This window comes from Kogia breviceps, chromosome 5 (assembly GCF_026419965.1).
Source record: "Kogia breviceps isolate mKogBre1 chromosome 5, mKogBre1 haplotype 1, whole genome shotgun sequence".
Classification (NCBI taxonomy): Eukaryota; Metazoa; Chordata; class Mammalia; order Artiodactyla; family Physeteridae; genus Kogia; species Kogia breviceps.
Genome location: NC_081314.1, coordinates 66,160,873 through 66,183,564, shown reverse-complemented (window position 1 = coordinate 66,183,564; position 22,692 = coordinate 66,160,873). Strand labels below are relative to the sequence as shown.

The 22,692-nt window shown below is 43.6% G+C and overlaps 1 protein-coding gene across 4 annotated transcripts in view; it reads left to right on the top strand.

Moving 5' to 3' along the window:
* The window catches only part of MCF2L2 (MCF.2 cell line derived transforming sequence-like 2), a 239,805-nt gene that overhangs the window by 212,859 nt on the left and 4,254 nt on the right, over window positions 1-22,692 (top strand). For all 4 annotated transcript variants that reach the window (XM_067034104.1, XM_067034103.1, XM_067034105.1 and 1 more), the window contains one exon: window positions 20,509-20,553. In XM_067034104.1, coding sequence (XP_066890205.1) covers window positions 20,509-20,553 — 45 coding nt within the window. The remainder of the gene's footprint in view (window positions 1-20,508; window positions 20,554-22,692) is intronic.

Genomic DNA, 22,692 nt, shown 5'->3' with positions numbered 1-22,692 from the left:
ATTATTTCTTCTACTTCTGTGAAAAATGCCATTGGTATTTTGATAGGAATTGCATTGAATCTGCAGATTGTCTTGGGGAGCATGGTCATTTTAACAATATTGATTCTTCCAATCCATGAGAATGGTATAACTTTCCATTTGTTTGTGTTGTCCTCAATTTCTTTCATCAATATCTTATAGTCTTCTCTCCTTGGTTAGATTTATTCCTAGGTATTTTATTCTTTTTGATGCAATTGTAAATTAGATTTTTTTCTTGATTTCTCTTTCTGATAGGTCATTGTTAGTGTATAGAAATGCAACAGATTTGTGTATATTACTTTCATATCCTGCAATTTTATGTAACTAGTTGCTTTTCCCTTGCTGCTTTTAAGAGTCTCTCTTTATTGTTATTTTTTACCAATTTAATTACAACATGTCTTAGTGTGGATTTCTTTGGGTTTATCTTGTTTGGGACTCTCTGTGCTTCCTGGACCTGATGTCTGTTTCCTTCCCCAGGCTAGGGAAGTTTTCAGCTATTATATCTTCAAATAAGTTATCTGCCACTTTCTCTCTCTCTTCTCTTTCTGGAACCCCTATAGTGCAAATGTTAATATGCTTGATGTTGTCCCAGAGGTCTCTTAAAGTATCCTCATTTTTTACAGTTCCTTTTCTTTTTTCTGGTCAGCTTGGGTGATTTCCAGTATTCTGTCTTCCAGTTTGCTGATCCGCTCCTCTGTATCATCTAATCTACTGTTGATTCCTTTTAGTGTATATTTTGTTTTAATTATTTTATTCTTCAGCTCTGCTTGGTTCTTTATATTTTCTAACTCTTTAAAAATTTCTCTCTGTGTTCATCTATTTTTCTTTTGGGCTCATTGAGCATTTTATGATCATTACCTTGAGCTCTGTGTTGGGTAGATAAGTAATAAGTATTCCTTAATATTTCTTCTGGGGTTTTATCTTGTTCCTTCATTTGGAACATATTCCTCTGTCACCTCATTTTGCCTAATTCTCTGTTTTTATTTTTATATATTCTAGGTAAGTCAGTTACGTTTCCCAATGTCGGAGAAGTGGCCTTATGTAGGAGATGTTCTTTGGGGCCCAAAAGCCCGCTTCTCTTTGGTCACCAGAGTGATGTGCTCTAAGGCTGCCTCCTATGTGGGCTCTGTGGACCCTTCTGTTGTGATGAGGCTGACTACTGTAAGCACACTTGTAAGCAGGGCTGGCCCCCATCCCAGTTGGCTGCCAGGCTCTGCCTCTTGGAGGAGGCTTCCCACCTGCTGGTAAGCAGTGCTAGGTCCTGGCGCAACTGGCTACACGGCTCAGGGGTTTCCAGGACTAGTGCCAGCCCACTGGTGAGTGGGTCTGGGTCCCGGACCTTCTGGTGGATGGGGCTAGATCTTTGAATAGCTGGAGGCTCATGGGGTCCTAGGGCATCAGGCCTGCTTCTGGGTGGGGCTGTGTCCCAGAACTAATCATCTAGAGGGAGGATTCCAAAGTGGCACTTGCCAGCACCAGTGTCATCATGGTAGAATGAGCTCCTAAAGATGGCTGCTGCCAGCATCTATATTCCCAGGGGGAGTCCCAGTTGCCTCTTATCTCTCTGTGTCAGGTGGGTCTGACACAGGCTCCTTTCAAACTATTTCTTCTGCCCTGGGTCTTGGAGCATGTGAGATTTTGTGCATGCTCTTTAAAAGTAGAGCCTCTATTTCTTAGAGCCCTCTAACTCTCCCAAAAGTAATCCCCACTGGCCTTCAAAGCCAGACACTCTGGGGGCTCATCTTCCTGGTGCAGGACCGCTGAGCTGGGGTGCTCAACGTGGGACTTGTACCTCTTGCTCCTTAGGGAAAACGTATGCAATTGTGATTATACTCCCGTTTGTGGGTTGCCTATACTGCTTTTGACTATACTGCTTCTCTGCCCCTCCTACCCATCTCATTGTGATTCCTTCTTTATATCTTCAGTTGTGGAAAATCTTTTCTGCTAATCTTCAGGTGGTTCTCATCAATAGTTTCTCTGTAAATAGTTTTAATTTTGGTGTGGCCATGAAAGGAGGTGAGCTTACAGTCTTTCTACTCTGCCATCTGGGCTGTCTCTCCTTTCTTTATCTTTTGACAGTTTGATTATGTTAGGTATAGGTGTGGGTCTCTGAGTTTTTATTTCTTGGAGTTTGTAGATCATCTTGGATATATAGATTAGCATTTTTCATCAAAGTTTGGAAGTCTTTGCCCATTATTTCTTTAAGTAATCTTTCAGTCCCTTTTTTCTCTCCTCTGGCGTTTCCATTATGCTTGATATACTTGGTATGTTGATATGCTTGTTGGTGTCCTATAGGTCTTTAAGTCTCTGTTCATTTTTTTTTTCATTCTTTTTCTTTCTCTTCCTCAAACTGGATAGCTTGAATTGACCCATATCTGAGTTCTCTGATTCTTTCTTCTGCCTGCTCAAATCTGCTACTGAGCCACTCTAGTGAATTTTTCATTTCAGTTATTATACTTTTCAACCCCAAACATCTATTTGGCCCTTTTAAAATATAATTTCTCTATTTGATGAGATTTTGTTTTCATACTTTTCTGTAGTTCTTTATGTATGGTTTCCTTTCATTCTAAACATTTTTTTAAAACTGGTTTAAAGCCTTGGTCTAAGAAGTGCAATATATTGGCTTCCTCAGGGACAGTTTCTACTGACTACTTTTTTTTCTGTGTATGGGCTATACTTTCTTATTTCTCTGCATATGTCATAATTTTTCTTTGAAAACTGGACATTTAAAATAACATAATGTGGGGCTTCCCTGGTGGCGCAGTGGTTGAGAGTCTGCCTGCCGATGCAGGGGACGCGGGTTCGTGCCCTGGTCCGGGAGGATCCCGCGTGCCGCGGAGCGGCTGGGCCCGTGAGCCATGGCCGCTGAGCCTGCGCGTCCGGAGCCTGTGCTCCGCAGCGGGAGAGGCCACGACAGTGAGAGGCCCACATATCAAAAAATAAATAAATAAATAAATAAAATAAAAATAAAATAAAATAAAATAACATAATGTGGCAACTCTGGAAATCAGATTCTCCTCCATCTCCAGTGTTTGCTATTGTTGCTATTTGTTGTTGTTGTTTGTTTACTTACTGACTTTTCTGAAACAATTCTATAAAATCTGTATTCATGGTCATGTGTAGCCACTGAAGTCTCTGCTTGGTTCATGACTGGGCAGAGATTTCCTTAAACACCTGAAACCAACAAGCATTACAGTCTTTGCCAAGGGGCTCTGTGGATTTTTTTAAAAAATAAATTTATTTATTTATTTATATTTTATTTTTTGACTGCATTGGGTCTCCATTGTTGCACACGGGCTTTCTCTAGTTGCGGTGAGCAGGGGCTACTCTTTGTTGCAGTGTGCAGGCTTCTCATTGTGGTGGCTTCTCTTGTTGCGGAGCACAGGTTCTCAGTGTGTGGGCTTCAGTAGTTGTGGCACATGGGCTCAGTAGTTGTGGCTCATGGGCTCTAGAGCTCAGGTTCAGTAGTTGTGGCACACAGGCTTAATTGCTCTGCAGCATGTGGGATCTTCCCAGACCAGGGCTTGAACCTGTGTCCCCTGCATTGGCAGACAGATTCTTAACCACTGTGCCACGAGGGAAGTCCCTCTACATGGATTTGAAGCACACCTTCAATATTCAGCCAGACAGGTGACAATTCCACGTTAGCCTTCACTTCCTTTTTGTGCAGAGCCTCAAGATCAACCAAGGTGAGAGCATAAGCCCTGCTAAGATTTTTCCTGAGCATGCACACAACCCTGAGCATGTGCACAGTGGACTTCTAGATTCTCAGGACTATTTGGAGTTTTTCAAAACCACTATGAATATCTTATTCTTAAGTTTTTCCTTTTAAACTTTCTGATTAGCCTATTTTTGCCCCACCTGATATCCAGTGCCTCAAGCAGCCAAGAAGTTAAACAATCACCCTGGACATTTTCTACAAATGCCCCTGGGGAAAAGGCTTTTCACACTGAGCAAGCTCTTAGTTGAGTTAATAAAGACAGCCTTGCAAGTAGGATATTCCAGGGAATCCCCAGACAACTCAAATAATGACAATCTACTGGGAATGAGACTTTGAAGGAGCTCCAACCCTGCTCTGTCCCTTCCTACAGGTGCTAATTTCCTACAGCTTGCTAATTTTCACCATGATTGCAGGCTGTTGGCTTCCAAGGCCACCACCAAGAAGGGGTAAGATGGGACTAGGGCAACTAAGATACCACAGAGCTCACTGGTCATACTGAGATTCATCCATTCTTCTTGAATTAATGCTCTCCTGATTGCCTTTGTTTAATTTCCAGCATTCTGAAAATATTGTGTCTGACTATTTTTATCAGCTTTTTCCATGCTTTCATTGAGGAGAGAATTTTTTCCCTGCACCATTTTCACATATGTCACTCACTGTATTCCCTTTAATCATTAAAAATCATCTTTGAGTAGGCTTTACCCTTTCACATTTGTCTTCTCAAGTGATATTAGATAGGAAAATCCACAACAAGCTTCATCAATTGAGTTCTAATATTTCCTTCGGGTAAAGTTGCTAGGGATAAGAGATGCTAGTCTCATGTGGAAAACCTATCTCCTATATTTGTACTGACAACGATTTTTGTTGTTTACTAAGAAAAATTATGTAAATGTGAAAAGATAACTTTGTCTTCAGAGACTTAGCAGGAATGAAACCATTTCATGCTCTTTCTGTGTCTTCGATGATCATGAACTAGTCAGGAGGATGTGAGGGTGGGTGTGCGTCATAAGATGAAGAAAAAGATAAGAAATGTGATTGGAAAAACCACCACATTGGTTTTCAGTTACAATCAAGTGGCCTAATTTCTCGATTTACACTGTAGGCCTCTGCCAGGAAATGGTAACAAGATCATGTAGTTAATTTTAATTTATATAAAGGTAAGATTGGAAAAAAAACTATGATTTAATTTTGCTTTTGAACTATTAATAGTATTCTAAGTATTTGTTACGGTAATGGAATATGCGTGCTCGGGGGGCATAATACAGGAACATAAAAACCCTAGTAGAAAAAGTTACTTATTTTCCCCAGAAACAAACATTCAATAACAATATTGTTCTAGAAATCCTTACTCCCTAGACCAGTGTTTCACAAAGGGTGGTTTAGGGACAGCCTGCACTGGAGTTACTTGAAGAGCTTGGGTCAAATGCAGATTTCTGGGTCCTAGCCTAGAACTGTAGAATTAGGATAGCTAGGGCTTATGCCTGGGAATATGCATTGTAGCTTATTAAAGTTTCTGGGTAGAGGACTTAAACTACAATTTTTAAAACAGTTTTATTAAAAAAATACAGATTTATTGAAGTATAATTGACATAATAAATTGCACATATTTAAAGTATACAATTTGATAAATTTTGACATATGTACATACCTGTGAAAGCATCACACAATCAAGATAATGAACACTTCTTTCACCCCCAAAATTTTCCTCATGTCTCTTTTTATTACTTTCTCTTGCCCCTCTCTTACCCCCCTACAGCTCTCCAGATGATCACTGATCTCATTTCTATTGCTATAGATTACTTTGATTTTTTAAAAATTCCATAAAGAAAATATATAACATGTACTTTTTTTGGCCTAGTTTCTCTCACCTAGCTTTTTTTTTTTTTTTTTTTTTTTAATTATTTTTGGCTGCGTTGGGTCTTTGTTGCTGCATGCGGACTTTCTCTAGTTGCGGTGAACACCCTTCGTTGTGGTGCGCGGGCTTCTCATTGCGGTAGCTTCTCTTGTTGCGGAGCACAGGCTCTAGGCACGCGGGCTTCAGTAGTTGTGGCATGTGGGCTCTAGAGCGCAGGCTCAGTAGTTGTGGCCCACGGGCTTAGTTGCTCCGCGGCATGTGGAATATTCCCAGACCAGGGCTCGAACCCATGTCCCCTCTGCATCGGCAGGCGGATTCTTATCCACTGCACCACCAGGGAAGTCCCAGCATAATTATTTTGAGATGCATTCATGTTGCTTTGTGTAGCAATAGTACATTCCTTTTAATTGCTGTGTAGCATTCCATTGCTTGGATATACCCCAGTTTATGTATCCATTTACCTGTTAATGAACATTTGGTTTCTTTCCACTTCTGAGGGGCTATTCTGGATAATGCTGCTATGAACATTTGAGTACAAATCTTCTCATGGACTTAGGTTTTCATTTCTCTTGGGTAAATACCTAAGAGTGTAATGGTTAGGCCAGATGGCAGGTGCATGTTTAATTTTTTAAGAAATGGCTAAGCTATTTTCCAGTGCGATTATACCATCTTATACTCCCACAGCAGTGTATGAAAGTTCCACTTGCTCCACATCCTCACCAACACTTGGTATTGTCAGTCTTTTTAAATTTTAAGCCTTCTAATAGGTGTGTAGTGGCATGTTACTGAGGTTTTAATTTGTTTTGATTAATGGTTCAGCATCTTTTTGTGTGCTTCCATACCATACATGTATCTTCTTGTTTTCTTATTATTTAGTTTTGAGAGTTTTTTTAATATATTCTAAGTATAAGTCCTTTATTGGATATATACTTTGCAAATACTGTCTTTCAGTATGTAGCTTAGCTTTTCATTCTCTTAAGAGCACATTTTTAAGGGCAGAAGATTTTAAGTTTTATGAAATACAATTTTTAAAAAATTTTGGATCATACTGTTGGTGTTGTGCCTGATAAATATTTGTCTAAAGGTCACAAAGATTTTCTACTATGTTTTCTCCTTAGATGGTTTATAGTTTAAGTTTTACATTTAGGTCTCTGATCTGTTCTGAGGGTTTTTTATGGTGTATGGTATAAAGTGTCAATCAAAGTTCAATTTTGTGCACATTAATTGTTGTTCTACTACCATTGTTGAAAAGACTCTTCTTCCACCAATTGACTCTTTATATAAGTGCATCTGTTGCTGGATGCTGTATTCTGTTTAATTGATCTATTTGTCTGTCTTGACATGAATACCTTACTATCTTGATTACTGTAGCTTTATAATGTCTTAAAATCAGATCATTTGAGTCCTTTGACATTGTTTTTCCTTTTTAAAGTTGTTTTGGCTATTCTATATCCTTTACATTTCTGTATATAGTTTAGAATCAGCTTGTTGATTTCTATAAGAAAGCATGCTGGGATCTTGATTGGGATTGTGTAAAATCTATAGATCAATTTGGTGGAGTGACACCTTAACAATATTGAGCTTAATATACAATCTAGATTTTTAACTAGATCACCCTGCCCTTCCCTGCCCCACAGAAAAACACGTTTGTTGTGAAGTCATGGCATTTATTCAGTTAATAATTCAGAAACACATTTCTTAAGTCTTCCTCAAGTCCTAGCACTGTGTGCTCTAGGTTGTGACAGGAATGTAAAATATAGATAAGAAGGAGAACCAGATGCTAGCAAGTAGTTTAGATTAAAAAAATAAAAAATCTGAACTGAAAGATCGGCCCAGAGGTGTGGACCCAGCCCCTTCCTTTCACAGGCAGTCCAACTGAGGGTCAATTTCACACAGCTTTCCTGCAGCAGGACCAGGTCTCCTGAGCCTGGCTCACCAAGCAGGGTCTGATGAAATGTCACTGCGAGTGATGCCCACAGCAAGGGCTCTAGGAATTCAGAGGGGCCTCCGTGCCCTGCGGGTGAGTGAGCAGGAGTGGGGCCTTGGGTTGGTCCCCGAGAGATGAGACTCCAGGGCAGAACACAGACTCAGGGGCATCAGGCAACAGGGAAGGGAGGTTTCAGAGGTTGCCAGATCAGGAACATCAGGACCTCACCCCTGCCCAGCACTCACACGGCTCTGACACCTACGCATTATCACCCCAGTTCATTCCTACACTGCCCGACCCCACCTTCAACCACCGGGACTGCTGGGCATGATAACTCATTGCCCTCTGGACAAGGCCTCCAGGCCCCCAGCGACGGGGGCCTCTAAGGCGGCAGGACGGGCCCTGGGAGCCGCTGAGGGTGTGGAGACAGGGCCTCTCGAGACAGCCAGGCAGAAGGGACCTGTGCCCAGAGGGAGTTACAGAGTCAGACAGGCTCTGGGCTGGGAAGAGAAGAGCGTAACCTGACGCGTGCGACACGGAGGCCTAAGTCAAGGAGGGCGGCAGGCCCTGTGATTTGGGACAACCTCCTCCCGTGTGGCCTAACCCCGTGTGACAGGGAGGCCTAGGGACACTGGGAGATCAGGTTCACCAGGCAGGAGCTCTGGCGGCAGGCGGCTTCGCGGGGGCAGCACGGTGTGTGGTACAAGGCAAAGCCCCTTTGTGGTACAAGGCATCGTGCTCCAGGCCACAGGCCCATCCTAGCAACTGGGCAACTCGTGCCGTCACATGGGTAATAAAGGTGGACCCACGAACCTTTGAAAGCACCGAGCTGCTGCCAAGGGAACATGTTCAGTGATGACTTGGAGCCTGGCTTGAGAGGTTCATGGGTAGAGTGGAAGGAAATGAGGTTGAGAGAGAAGGAGGTAAGCCTCGAGTATCAGTTTGGGTTTAATGCCGATGCAGGTGGTGAGGGACACTGCAGGTTGAGACCTGGTGCTGTTCTCACAACTGGGACAACACCCGAACAAAGAATGTGATTCTCATCCTGTCCCAGAAACGCATGATGTTTCCCTTACCAAGCCATGTAACTTGGGCTCAGGTGGAAAAAGTGAGCACTTAATAGGCCCATTGTTTATTTCTTAATTCAGTGCTAATGGAGCTAACTGTGGAAACGTGGACGGACTGAGAATCAAGGCACACGGGATGCAGCAGGATGGTCAGAGAAGTGGGAGGGGTTGCCAAGTCCAGGTGAGCCAGGACTGCAGAAAGGTTTTCCAAATTACTAAGAAAATAAGACCAAGATCTACACACTTTCATCAATTTTTATAGTATTCTGTGTGTACATGTGTATAAAATCAACATGTAAAATCTATTCAAATTGGCTTACATTTGAGAGTGCTGTGGTTTTTTGTTTTTTTCATTTCAGGCCGAGGGAATATACAGTTTGAAGCAAGCACTAGGTGTGTACTGATTTTTTTTTTAAACAAGTGTCAAATGTTGCAGATAGTTCCTATTGGTTCTATATCATTGTTTTCATTGATTTTCTTCAATACTTAGCTTATTACAAGGGATTTCCAATTAAATTTTAATTTAATTTTTCTAATTAAAATATATTAGCTCCCTGACCCCACTGCCAGCCTTGGGTATCTTTCCTAATGCTTGCTTGCTGAGTTGCAGTTGAGTAATACCTGCCGTTTTGAAACCTCCCGTAAATGCCTTTGCTTCTGGCTGTTTTCTGGAACTTTCCTCTGAGGACCTCCAATTCTACTCCTATTTTCACCTTACTGCCCTGCCTACCACTTTGCATGTTAACTGGTTCAGCTTCCCTCATTCCACCTGGAACTCTCCTGATCCTCATTCTCCCTCTCTTCATTCCTCCCTGTCTGGAGGAAGATACACTCACACTTCTTTCAGGGTTCAGTTCTCACTGGTGCTCCTTACCCCATCTATTCTGCCCACTTAGAACCTCTCCATCTCTGATTGCTCTCCCCCTCCAAGGCACTCACGACGTACCCAATAAATGCTTGTTGAATAAACCTATAGACTGTGATCCAGTTCAGGTACAGCCTGCTTAGTTTTTTAGGCTCATTTGGCCTGTTCCTAATAGAGGCAGCCCAGGCCCTAAAACAAAGAGATGATAGTGATGGCAAGGGGTGAGGGCTCTGCTGGACAGCTGAGTCTCCCTCCTCTCTGTACCCACTCCCTTAAGGAGCACACTATCACAGCATTTAATGTGCTGTATTATAATTTTATGATGTGTTTAAGTTTTCCTCCCCATTAGACCATGAATTTCCTCTAGGGCATAGAGGTTGTCTTATTAGTTTTAGCTTCCCAAGGGCCTCATATTATATAAGGGCCTGGCACTCATGTAAGTGGTCAGTATATATTTAGTGAATAAACAAATTTAAAAACTGGTTGAATAATCACATCAGGCTAGCAGACCACTCTGCAAGCAGAGCTAGGAGGTGATGAGGTTTAGCTCAGGGCACGTTTTATTCATCTCAGACCTCCAGTGCCTAGCAAGTGCTTATTTGTTGAGCACTTGAAACAGCTTTTGAGACAATGAAAGGGGATTCCATCTCCTCACCTCAGATTTGCAGCCAGTTAGGTGTTAACTATATATAATCCAGCAGGTGGTATCCCTTGAACATTCCTTTGCTGAATGTCACCAGAGAGCTGGGGCAATTCTATACCACAGGTAGAGGAGGAGGAGGAAGCAGGTCCATAAGGCTTTAGCTGGGGATAATCTGGTGTGAGCCAGCACCACTTCAACTAGTACAGAACTAGTGTAGTGAGGTCATGTATATTTCTCTAAAGCAAAGGCAATGAAGTAGAATTTGCACCCTGGATTGAAAATATGGAAAGAGCTACCAGTAGCAAGGAAGTCTCAGTCCCTAGCACATGTCAGATTAAAGGTAGGATCCGATGGGAGAGTGGGGCATGAAAGCAATGGGGTGATACCAGTTGCTTAGAAGCTGAGGAAGACATTGCTGGATTCTCAGCCCTTCCTTAATGTGAGTAAGAAGAAAGGTATATTTTTGTGTATGGTGTTAGGGAGTGTTCTAATTTCATACTTTTACATGTACATGGGTTAAAGACCTACATGTAAGGCCAGACACTATCAAACTCTTAGAGGAAAACATAGGTAGAACACTCTATGACATAAATCACAGCAAGATCCTTTTTGACCCACCTCCTAGAGAAATGGAAATAAAAACAAAAATAAACAAATGGGACCTAATGAAACTTAAAAGCTTTTGCACAGCAAAGGATACCATAAACAAGACCAAAAGACAACCCTTAGAATGGGAGAAAATAGTTGCAAATGAAGCAACTGACAGAGGATTAATCTCCAAAATTTATAAGCAACTCATGCAGCTCAATAACAAAAAAACAAACAACCCAATCCAAAAATGGGCAGAAGACCTAAATAGATATTTCTCCAAAGAAGATATACAGATTGCCAACAAACACATGAAAGAATGCTCAACATCATTAATCATTAGAGAAATGCAAATCAAAACTACAATGAGATATCATCTCACACCGGTCAGATTGGCCATCATCAAAAACTCTAGAAACAATAAATGCTGGAGAGGGTGTGGAGAAAGGGGAACCCTCTTGCACTGCTGGTGGGGATGTAAATTGATACAGCCACTATGGAGAACAGTATGGAGGGAGGTTCCTTAAAAAACTACAAATAGAACTACCATACAACCCAGCAATCCCACTACTGGGCATATACCCTGAGAAAACCATAATTCAAAAAGAGTCATGTACCAAAATGTTCATTGCAGCTCTATTTACAATAGCCAGGACATGGAAGCAACCTAAGTGTCCATCAACAGATGAATGGATAAAGAAGATGTGGCACATATATACAATGGACTATGACTCAGCCATAAAAAGAAATGAAACTGAGTTATTTGTAATGAGGTGGATAGACCTGGAGTCTGTCATACAGAGTGAAGTTAAGTCAGAAGGAGAAAAACAAATACCGTATGCTAACACATATATATGGACTCTAAGAAAAAAATGTCATGAAGAGACTAGGGGTAGGACGGGAATAAAACACAGACCTACTAGAGCACGACTTGAGGATATGGGGAGGGGGAAGGGTAAGCTGTGACGAAGTGAGAGAGTGGCATGGACATATATACACTACCAAACTTAGGGTGGATAGCTAGTGGGAAGCAGCTGCATGGCACAGGGAGATCAGCTCCGTGCTTTGTGACCACCTAGAGGGGCGGGATAGGGAGGGTGGGAGGGAGGGAGAAGCAAGAGGGAAGAGATATGGGAACATATGTGTATGTATATCTGATTCACTTTGTTGTAAAGCAGAAACTAACACACCATTGTAAAACAGTTATACTCCAATAAAGATGTTTTAAAAAAAGAAGAAGAAAGGTATAAAATCAACTTCATGGGCTTCCCTGGTGGAGCAGTGGTTGAGAGTCTGCCTGCCGATGCACGGGACACGGGTTCGTGCCCCGGTCCGGGAGGATCCCACATGCCGCAGAGCGGCTGGTACCGTGAGCCATGGTCGCTGAGCCTGTGCTTCCGGAGCCTGTGCTCCGCGGCGGGAGAGGCCACAGCGGTGAGAGGCCCGCAGAAAAAAAAAAAAAAAAAAAATCAACTTCCTGCTATTCATTTGCATAGATCCAGTTAGGCCAGAATTAAAATGAAGGGCAAATGTTTCACACTGAGAAGTAACTTCCTCTTTGGAAGAGCTGTCCTCTTAAGGAAATGGTTGTAGGCTAAGAGCATTGCCAGAATGTCCCTGCTTTGAATAAAGACACTGGATGGTGGCACTGTATTTCTTGCTCTATCCAGGGTTTATTGACTTCATTTCTTCCCAGAGCTTTCCTTGGAAAGGTTAGGAGCACTTGATCAGGGAGAGAGGGTGGGAGAGAGGGTGATGCAAGAGGGAAGAGATATGGGAACATATGTATATGTATAACTGATTCACTTTGTTGTAAAGGAAAAACTAAACACTATTGTAAAACAGTTATACTCCAATAAAGATGTTTAAAAACAAAAACAAAAACAAATTCCTTGTCATTAAGGAAACATACAAAGACCACCCCCTACTCCAGCACAAGGCTAACTAGTGTATTTTTCCTCTTCAGACTTCTAGAGCCTTGGATGCTAATGAGCAGGATATGACAAATTAATTCTTTATGACAAAATATGACAGGATATGACAAAATTTTCTTAATTATGTGGGAAAATTTTTAAAGAAATTTTCATAATTTCTTACGAAATTATGAAAATTAAGAAATTGAATTTCTTAATTCAATAAGAATTAATTAATTAAGAAATTGAATTTTTAGTACTGGTTAACAAATACTAATGGCAATGCCATTTAATAAGGCTGTTATTCTCAATTAGGGTGTGTATGTGTGTTATAAAATTGTATATTTGAAAAATGAAAAATTACCTATTTTCTTCTTAGTACAGACCAGGAAAAGTAAGGCTTGCAAAAAATTGTGGCTGGTGAGAGTTCATGAAATACAGTCCCTAAATTTTCTTTGCATGATAAGACCTGTTCCTTTATGTAGCAGAATCTCTGTGAGATATGACATATTTGTTTTGTTTTCCTATGGAGAAGTAATTGGCTTGTGAAAAATGTTTTTAAGAAAAGATAAACAATATTTTCATCTCTTAAATAATTGGCTTTATCCCCCGATACTGTCTCTGATCAAGTCATATCTTAGCTTCCCACTTAACAGTGACTCTTCAGATTATCAAGGACTATTAGAATATTGGGCTTATCCACCTTGTATCATAAAATATGTTTTGTTCTTGAGGGGTTTAACTCCTTTTTCATGTTCCAAGAATCCCTTGAAGAGACCTTTAAAAGACCCTTTGCTTGAGGACAGAAGGGCCAACATTGTTACAATCTACAAATTTGCAGATATCAGCCAGTTAATAAAGTTATAACTCCTCCTTTACCCAAAACATAAAGATGTGGATTGTCCAGGTGCTTTCTTTTCTTCCTTCTGTCTCTGTCCAACTAATTCAAGGTCATCAGACTCAAAGGCATGAGGTGAACAGAGGAATAGCTGACATTTAGTTACAGGTATCCTAGTCTAGGCTTGGTTGTAGACTGTGTCCATATATGTTTATGTGTGTCTGTGTGTATCTGTTTGTGTGCACACACCTTCAATGCTAGGAAAGCAGGCTGCTTTCAGGAGACAGAAAGACAACATGGGAGTAACTGTTAGGTCGATGAGAGCTTTGGTGACTTTTTCACTAGTTAAGTTCACAAAAACCAGTCAGCTCTTCGAAAGATTGGCTGATACCTCAAAAAAACTGAGTTACATTGTAAATGTAGTATAGGACACTGAAAATACCAAATCCTGGTGAGGATATGGAGCAAGGAACTCTCATTGCTGACAAGAATGCAAAATAGTACAGACAGTTTGGCAGATTCTCACAAAGCTAAAGATAATCTTACCAGATGGTCCAGCGATCATACTCCTTGGTATTTACCTAAATTACTTGCAAACTGTAGTACATCCATACAATGGGATATTATTCAGCAATAAAAGAAATTGAGCTATCAAGCCATAAAAAGACATGGTGGAAACTTAAATGCATATTGCTAAATGAAATAAGCCAATCTGAAAAGGTTACATACTGTATGATTTCAAATATGACATTCTGGAAAAGAGAAAACTATAGAGATAATAAAAAGATCAGTAGTTATCAGGGGTTAAGTGTAGGGGATGGGAAATGAGTAGGTGGAGCACAGGAGATTTTTAGGATAGTGAAACTATTCTGTATGATATAATGGTGGATGCATGACATTATGTATCTATCAAAACCCATACAACATCATTAATCATTAGAGAAATGCAAATCAAAACTACAATGAGGTATCACCTCACACCGGTCAGAATGGCCATCATCAAAAAATCTACAAACAGTAAATGCTGGAGAGGGTGTGGAGAAAAGGGAACCCTCTTGCACTGTTGGTGGGAATGTAAACTGATACAGCCACTGTGGAGAACAGTATGGAGGTTCCTTAAAAAACTAAAAATAGAACTACGATATGACCCAGCAATCTCACTACTGGGCATATACCTTGAGAAGACCATAATTCAAAAAGAGTCATGTACCACAATGTTCATTGCAGCACTATTTACAATAGCCAGAACATGGAAGCAACCTAGGTGTCCATTGGCAGATGAATGGATAAAGAAGATGTGACAGATATATACAATGGAATATTACTCAGCCATAAAAGGAAACGAAATTGAGTTATTTGTAGTGAGGTGGATGGACCTAGAGTCTGTCATACAGAGTGAAGTAAGTCAGAAAGAGGAAAACAAATACCGTATGCTAACACATATATATGGAATCTAAAAAAAAAAAAATGGTTCTGATGAACCTAGGGGCAGGACAGGAATAAAGACGACACAGACATAGAGAATGGACATGAGGACACGGGGAGGGGGAAGGGTAAGCTGGGATGAAGTGAGAGAGTGGCATGGACATTTGTACACTACCAAATGTAAAATAGATAGCTAGTGGGAAGCAGCCACACAGCACAGGGAGATCAGCTTGGTGCTTTGTGACCATCTAGAGGGTTGGGATAGGGAGGGTGGGAGGGAGATGCAAGAGGGAGAGGGTATGGGGATATATGTATATGTATAGCTGATTCACTTTGTTATACAGCAGAAATTAACACAACATTATAAAGCAATTATACTCCAGTAAAGATGTTTAAAAAATAAAATTAAATTTATAAATAAATAACCCACACATGGTAGTATAGTAGAGGCTGTTGAGACCTCATCCAGATCCTTTTTATCAGTCAGTTTCGATCTTCAGCTGACCAGAGTCATCCAGCCAAGAAATGCCTAAGAGCTTATGGCCTCCCTCAAGGGCAGCTTGGCTGGCTGGTACAAAAGCCAGCCCTTCTACCTCAAGATGGGACACCTGTGGTGCCATACATATTCCAGTATTTCTCAGGGGATCAGGCAGATGCTGGACCTTGGCTGAACCCTCGTCTGCACCTGGCTTCTTCCTTGCTCTGTCTTCTGCCCTCATTGCCTTACACATTTCAACTGAAAGCCCTTTATCCTTAACTCGCTTGTACAATCTGCCTCTGGGAAACCTGACCTAAGACAGTTAGTACCCAGAGAGGTCCTAGAAAGGATGGGATTCTGGTGTTGGGTCACTTGCTGGCCAAGTGGCAATGAGGACCCCATTGCTAGTGGTAAGTGGAATGTTGGAAGTGCTGGTCCCTGGCCTATGTAGCAGTTCAATTGCTAAGACCCTCCCTGGTGGTGACCTGGGATCAGATACAGGCAGACAAGGATGCACCAGCTGGTGCAATGTCTCTAGCATTTGAGAGGTTTAGGGAAAATATTAACTATCAGGAACATGGAACTAGGTGGTTATTGCTAAGCACCACTGGTGCACTGAAGAGAGTGAAGAAAGTGACAGTCTCAGATTAATCGCCAATTTAAAGCACAGTGTGAGAATCAGAGGGCCTCCTTTCCAGTGTTCAGCCCCTCGTCTACAGCAGAGGGCAGTACTTGAGAAAAGGATGAATTCTCAGCCTAGGCAAGTCTGCTGCCTTATTATTTTGGGCCCCTACTGCCAATAGATGAAGCAGGCAAGTCAGGCCCTGACAGGGAAGATATAGGACCCTAAAACTGGAGGATATCTAGGTACATGTCCTTGTTCCCCAGGGCTGGCAGAAGTGGCCCACTCCCCCTTGTTGAAAGATTGGCCCTTCTCCTCCCCGCAAGATTATGCAGAAGTCTCAGATGAGACATACAGTAAGTCCCCTACATACAAACAATCAAGTTGCAAACTTTCAAAGATGCAAAAGTGCGTTTGCGTGTCCAGTCACGTTAGTTCATGTGTCTGGCCTACATTGTCACGTGCGTGCATCCTCTACAAGTGGTTGTGCTTTTGTGTACTTTACTGTACAGTACTGTATAGAGTACAGTAGTACAGTACCTTTATTTCATGCCCAGGATGTCTGGAAGCAAGCGTAAAAGCAGCAGTGATGTGGTTGGTACCGCTAAGAAGCACCAAGCGATAACAATGGAAACAAAAGTGAAAATAATTGAGAGTGGAGTGACAAGAGGAGGAAGTAACTGAAGAACCGAAGAGATTCACGACGCAGGAAATGGCAAGATTTTCTTTATCTGAGGAGGCACTGTTAGTTTTTGAGGCACAGGGCCTGAATGTAGAATGGTACACGAAGCTTGCAGCAGCCATTCAGAATTCAATCCAGTGCTACCGTGTCACCTATGATGAGAAAAATAGAGCTACTACCCAGATATCACTGGACCATTTTTTCAAGAGGGTAGATGGAAATGAATCCAGCAAGGAACCGGAACGTGTGCCATCAACATCAGGCGTGACTGAAAGTACAGCTTGCCCTCCTTCTGTTGCTGATGATCCTTCAGCTCTACCATCGCCCACCTCCCCTCCCCACTCCAGTCAGTAACTCCTCTTGCCTGTTCACTCAATGCCAGCCCCTGTATGCCAGCTGTTGTGCTGTACTACTGTACTTTTCAAGGTACTGTACCGTAAGATTAAAAATGTTTTCTTTATTTTTTGTGTTTGTTTTCTATGTATTATTTGTGTGAAAAGTATTATAAACCTATTACAGTACAGTACTGTATAGCCGATTGTGTTAGTTGCGTACCTAGGCTAACTTTGTTGGACTTACGAACAAACTGGACTTATGAACACGCTCTCAAAACGAAACTCGTTCGTATGTAGGGGACTTACTATACAAGACAATGCTTGCCCTCCTCAGGATACATCCTCACCCCCTTCCCAATCCCCTTCTAGAACAATAACCAGCATCAAATTACAACATAATCTGACTGGGGAAGAGGCACATAGACCTATGGACATGAGCTCAAAATGTAAGGATCTTTGTGCTACACTTTAATGCCCCCCAGAGAACATCCATTGCAGAGAAGAACCAAGCTGACTAGATGACTTGGCCAGGAGGTGTCAGCCAGCTTCTTCCTTGGCGACCCAGTATGTGCACAATGGACTCATAAGTGGAGAAGCTTTGGCAGTAGAATGGGAGGCTGTGCACGGGCCTAGCAGCATGGGATCCCTGTCATCAAGACCAGTCTAGATACTGCCACTGTTGACTGTCCAACCTGCCAGCACAGAGATCCATGCCAAGCCCTCAGTTGGATACTATTCCTTGAAGAGAACAGTTAATTTCATCAGATCCTCCAAGCTGGAAAGTACAGTGATTCACCCTGAACGGGATTGACACATGTGCCTTTCCTGCCTTCAGTGCCTCAGTCTGCAACACTGTCCAAGGATAGAACATTGTTTTGATTGGAGGACTCACTCTGTGGCAAAAGAGGAACAGCCATGGGCATGTGACTACAGGACCAACCCACTGGTCCTACCACATATTCAGAAGCTGCCGACCTGATAGAGCCACGGAATAGCCTCTTGAAGGCAAGGGTGAGCAGCAGTTTGGACCTGAGACTGAGGGGTTGGGATGCTAACCTTAGGATGCAGTATATACCTTAAACCAATGGCCACTTTATGGCACCAGGACCCCAGTAAGCAGAAAATATGAATCTGGGAGCCAAAAGGTTGGATGAGTTGTGACCTTACTCATTATCACACTACTAGTGACCCACATAGGGAATCTGTCCTCCCATTCCTGCAACTTCAGCCTCAGTGGGTCTGGAGGTCTTGGTTCCCAAGGGGGATATTTCCACCAGTGGACATAGTAAGTGTCCTACTTAACTTAAATCTGTGTCTGCCACCTGCTGCTGCAGTTGCACTTAGGTTGTACCTTTAAGTCATCATCTCCCTCCCACTCATTCTATATCCCCTTCCCCCTCATCTGGCACTTCTGCTGGTGGCATGCATAGTGGGTGTCCCAGACTCTTGTCTAGCTATTGTTCTTTTGCTTGCCCATTTACAGTTACAGCGGGGCAGGGGAGTACTGGGAGATGTCCCAGTGGATCACCAGATGCATTCTTCTCTGCCTCTATTAGGTAGCAGCCTGACCGCCTCATGATGATCAGGATCAATGACTTCCTCAAGCGTGACAACTGTTTCCTTTGCCTGGGGGGCTTTATATTTTAGTCTTATGGAAAAATTCTCATTAAATCTCTGATGAAATGGGCAAGGCTTTGGCTAAACCCAGCTAGACACATCAGAGGGCAGCTGGTTGCTGAGCTAGGTGATAGTTTCCCAATTGTGAAGTTTCTTTGACCCCAGCTCCTAGCAGCCCTGAAAGTCTAAGATGGCAAGGTTGGACTGCTCTAGAAGCTGGTAGGGACTTTGACAACAAAAAATTCACTAAAAAAAAAAAAAAAAAAATGCTGTGAGAATATGTGGAATCTGAAAGCAATTAATTGAATGTTTAGGAGTGATTCCTTTCCTCTTGGCCAGACAGGTATGCAAAGGAAATGGACACTTCAAATATAGACCAGCCTAGACATCCAAGTTTACACTCTGGGGCACCAAGCAAAAGATCCTAATCCAGCCTAGTACCTGTGGAAGCATCCTGGAGCTCTCACCTGTCGTGAGCTCTGGAGAGCTACTGGGATAAATTAAGCAGAACATGAGCCCACTGGCTGACTCCTAGAAGGCAGAGAAAGAGCTCAGCAGCATAGCACACAGTTAAGGGCCCAAGCGCTGAGGGCTTACAGACTTCAGCTTCATTTCTCTGGATGAATTACTTAACTTCTTTGTGCTTAAATTCTTTTCATCAATTATTTTACAAAAGGGAAGCAATACTGTATAGTCTTGCTATGAGAATTAGATGAAGTTCTTAGGCTGCTGCCTAGATTGCTGCTAGCATATTAAATAGCAACTAGTTACCCATGTCTGTTCCTCCAGGGAAGGGAAGGAAAGCCCCAGAGGCTTAACACATTACTTCTCCATTCCCCCAACCCCAGGTGAAAATGATGTACTTTAGTTCATATAATAGAGATAGTTCTTTTAAAGGAAAGAGGAACAAAGGAAACTCTAGTTTGAAAGAAAATAGAAATAGTTTGCCCGTTTGAAATCTATGGGCTGAGCTGTTTCTGAACTAGCAGGATCTACCGTTGTCCCTTTGTGCCACCTAGTGGACAGCAAGAGAAAATCCACAATTTTATCTTCACAGTCTGTAGTTTTCCAGAAACATGTATTCTGAAGAGGATAGTTTGAACTCACTAATGGGCTCACTTGTTAATAAATTTCATTTATTTATTTGTTTGTTTATTTATTTATGGCTGCATTTGGGTCTTCGTTGCTGCGTGCGAGCTTTCTCTAGTTGTGGTGGCTTCTCGTTTAACATGGGCTCTAGGCACATGGGCTTCAGTAGTTGTGGCTCGTGGGCTCTAGAGTGCAGGCTCAATAGTTGGTGGCGCACAGGCTTAGTTGTTCCATGGCATGTTGGATCTTCCCAGACCAGGTCTAGAACCCGTGTCCCCCCCCCCTGCATTGTCAGGCAGATTCTTAACCACTGTGCCACCAGGGAAACCCCTAAATTTCATTTTTTAAGCAAAAAAAGATCAGAATTGTAAACACTAGGTGCTAAATAAAACTAAATTCCTTAAATATTTTAGGATTTATGTGGTGTATGCTATGAAGATCATCCACTGAGGGAAAAGAGAATACACCTTGTCCTTATCAGCATGAATTTTCATGGCCCACCTTTCCTATTCTTCCTGTCCTTCTGCACCTACACTCTTTACGCTTATTCTCTACATGGACTGGGAGTGCCCCAGAGACTCAGGGTACACCTTCCCACCACACTGCTGGACCTGGGCTGCTACCAGCGTCATTCTGCTCATTTTCCAAGAATGCAACTATCACTTGAAGTTTTGCTGTAATCAAATTAACTATTTGTCAAGGGTCTGTATGTTCAGTTTGGTTTTTCTGCTGTGTGTGTTGTGTGTGTGTGTGTGTGCACGTGCGTGTGTGCACTCTGCTTCCCGTTAAAGTCATTTTTTAACTTTATAATGTTTCCTCCCCCAGATGTTTATGAGGATGAAGAAAATGGCAGACAAATATCCCCAAAATGTGAGTAATAATAGCACACTTGGAGTTCCCAGAGTGGTTCTGAGACCTTCTCTTTAGTATTATCATAATTACTATTAACAATAATAATAATGAGTGTTATTTATTAAATTTCATTTTACTTTACAAACATTTTTGGTAATCATTACATCAACACTGCAAAATAGGTATTATTATCCCCATTTTAGAAACAAGGAATCTGATGCTCAGAGAGGTTAAGTGGCTTACCCAAGATCACACAGCCAGTGAGTGAGAGACAAAGTCAGAACTGCACGCAGGTCTGACTGACTCCAAAGCCCCTGCTCCTACCCCAGGCAATGGGCCTCTCATTCACTCAGGTGCCTGTAACCTGCCAGACCCTGAATCTGGGGTCCCCTCAGTGCTGCCACCTCCATGAAACCTAAGACTTAGTACCTAAGACTTTTAGTACCACAGAGCCCATGGCCAGTGAATCCAGGAGGCAGGGATTAAATATGGAAATGACAAAGATACAGCAAAAGACTGCCGTGAGCTGCACTTTCCTCCCCTGCACAACTGGGGGGCTTTGACTGAGGGACGTTCTCCAAGGCTTGCGGGTTCTAAGAATTCTGGGTTTCTTCCAGGAGCCATGAGGGATACTGGGTGAACAGGGTGTTGTCTCTGCTGCCAAGAGCTCAGGGCCCATGGGGGAGACACATGAGGGCTCACCCAGGGCAGATGCAGTTTGCCTCGGAAGAAAATCTCCCTCGAAGGGTCCTGTGAGGAGACTGTGGGTGACCCCGCCGCCTCCCACAGCCCCTCTCCTCCTCTGTCTCCAGAATAGAATAGAACAGAACAAACGAATAGACTAGAAAGAACAGAATAGATGAGGACTTCAAACACTGTAAGCGCAATATGGTTCCACAAACGTTGGTTTTAATTTTGTGAATGTATTTCTGTGTGTACACTGCGTTGGGATGTATAATTTGCCCCTCCCTGGGTCACACTCTAAGGAGTATGGAAAACCCTGCCCTAGACTAAACTGGAGGCCTGTGGGGCCCCAGGCGGCCCCCACCCTCACCTGTGGTACCAGGAGCCCAGGAGCCCAGGAGCCCCTGTGCACCGCCGGTCCCCAGCAGGGAGGTGGCGTCTGGGTCTTGACTGTGCTCGGAGGACTGGTCCTCTTGCCAGCCCAGGCAGATCCTACCTGGAGGCAGGGGATGATGGCCTGGATGACCCTGAAATAATGCAGTCAACGCGTGCCCAAGTGTGCGAGGGCCCCTCTGTGCCATCCCTGTGCCCAGCTGAGGCCCCCTCACACTCCCCAGCCTGCAGGGTCCACAGGAGAGAGGGGAAAGCAGCCCCGGCACCAGGTCATCATTTCACTTACCTCGAGGAATGGCTGGGCCTCGTCCTCACGTCTTTCAGTTCCCAGGTGGCCGCGCAGCCCAGCCACCACCCCGGGCTCCTCCCAGTGGGCGGCTCTGGGGCCCCTGGCACCCGGCATTGCCTGGGGCACTGAGGCCACGGCCCCTGGAGACGCAGCTCTTCTGTCCGCGCAGGGGGTGGTCAGGGGCGCAACTGCTCCCGCTCTGTTCCTCCCTAAGAGCTTTCCAGCAAGACCACCATCTCTCCTTCCTCCCTGTCTGCTCCTGGTCTAAGGGGACCCACGCTGGATGACCGCCCTAAATAGACGTCTCTGGGGGTTACTGGGGGTGCCCGCATTCACATCTGGAGGAGGGTGGTGGGAGGCGCCTCCCAGAGCCACTTTCTCCTGCACGCTCCCGCGGCTCACGCCACCACGTCCCAGGAGCAGGAGTTAAATCAGGCTTTGCCCCTGCGTCGTCCGGCGGCGTCTCTGGAGGCCTCCAGGAAGCGGCGGCCCGGCTGCTCCCCGTCGTGCTCGCACAGCCCTCACGGCCCTGCTCCGGGGAGGACCCCGGGCCCTGAACGCAGCTTGCGGGGGCCTCTGGGCGGCAGGTCAGGAGCGCCCTCTTGCTGGCTGCCTGCTCCCGGAGGTACTGTGCCCCACCCACCCCAACTGCAGGCTCCTTCCGCTCCGCCCCTGCGCCCGTCCTCGGCCCACAAGACTCCTCCCCCTGAATTCTCACCGGAACTGAAACTCTTCTGCGCTCAGATTCCTGCGGGACGGACCGGACTCCGCTGACGATCAACCTGGGGCTC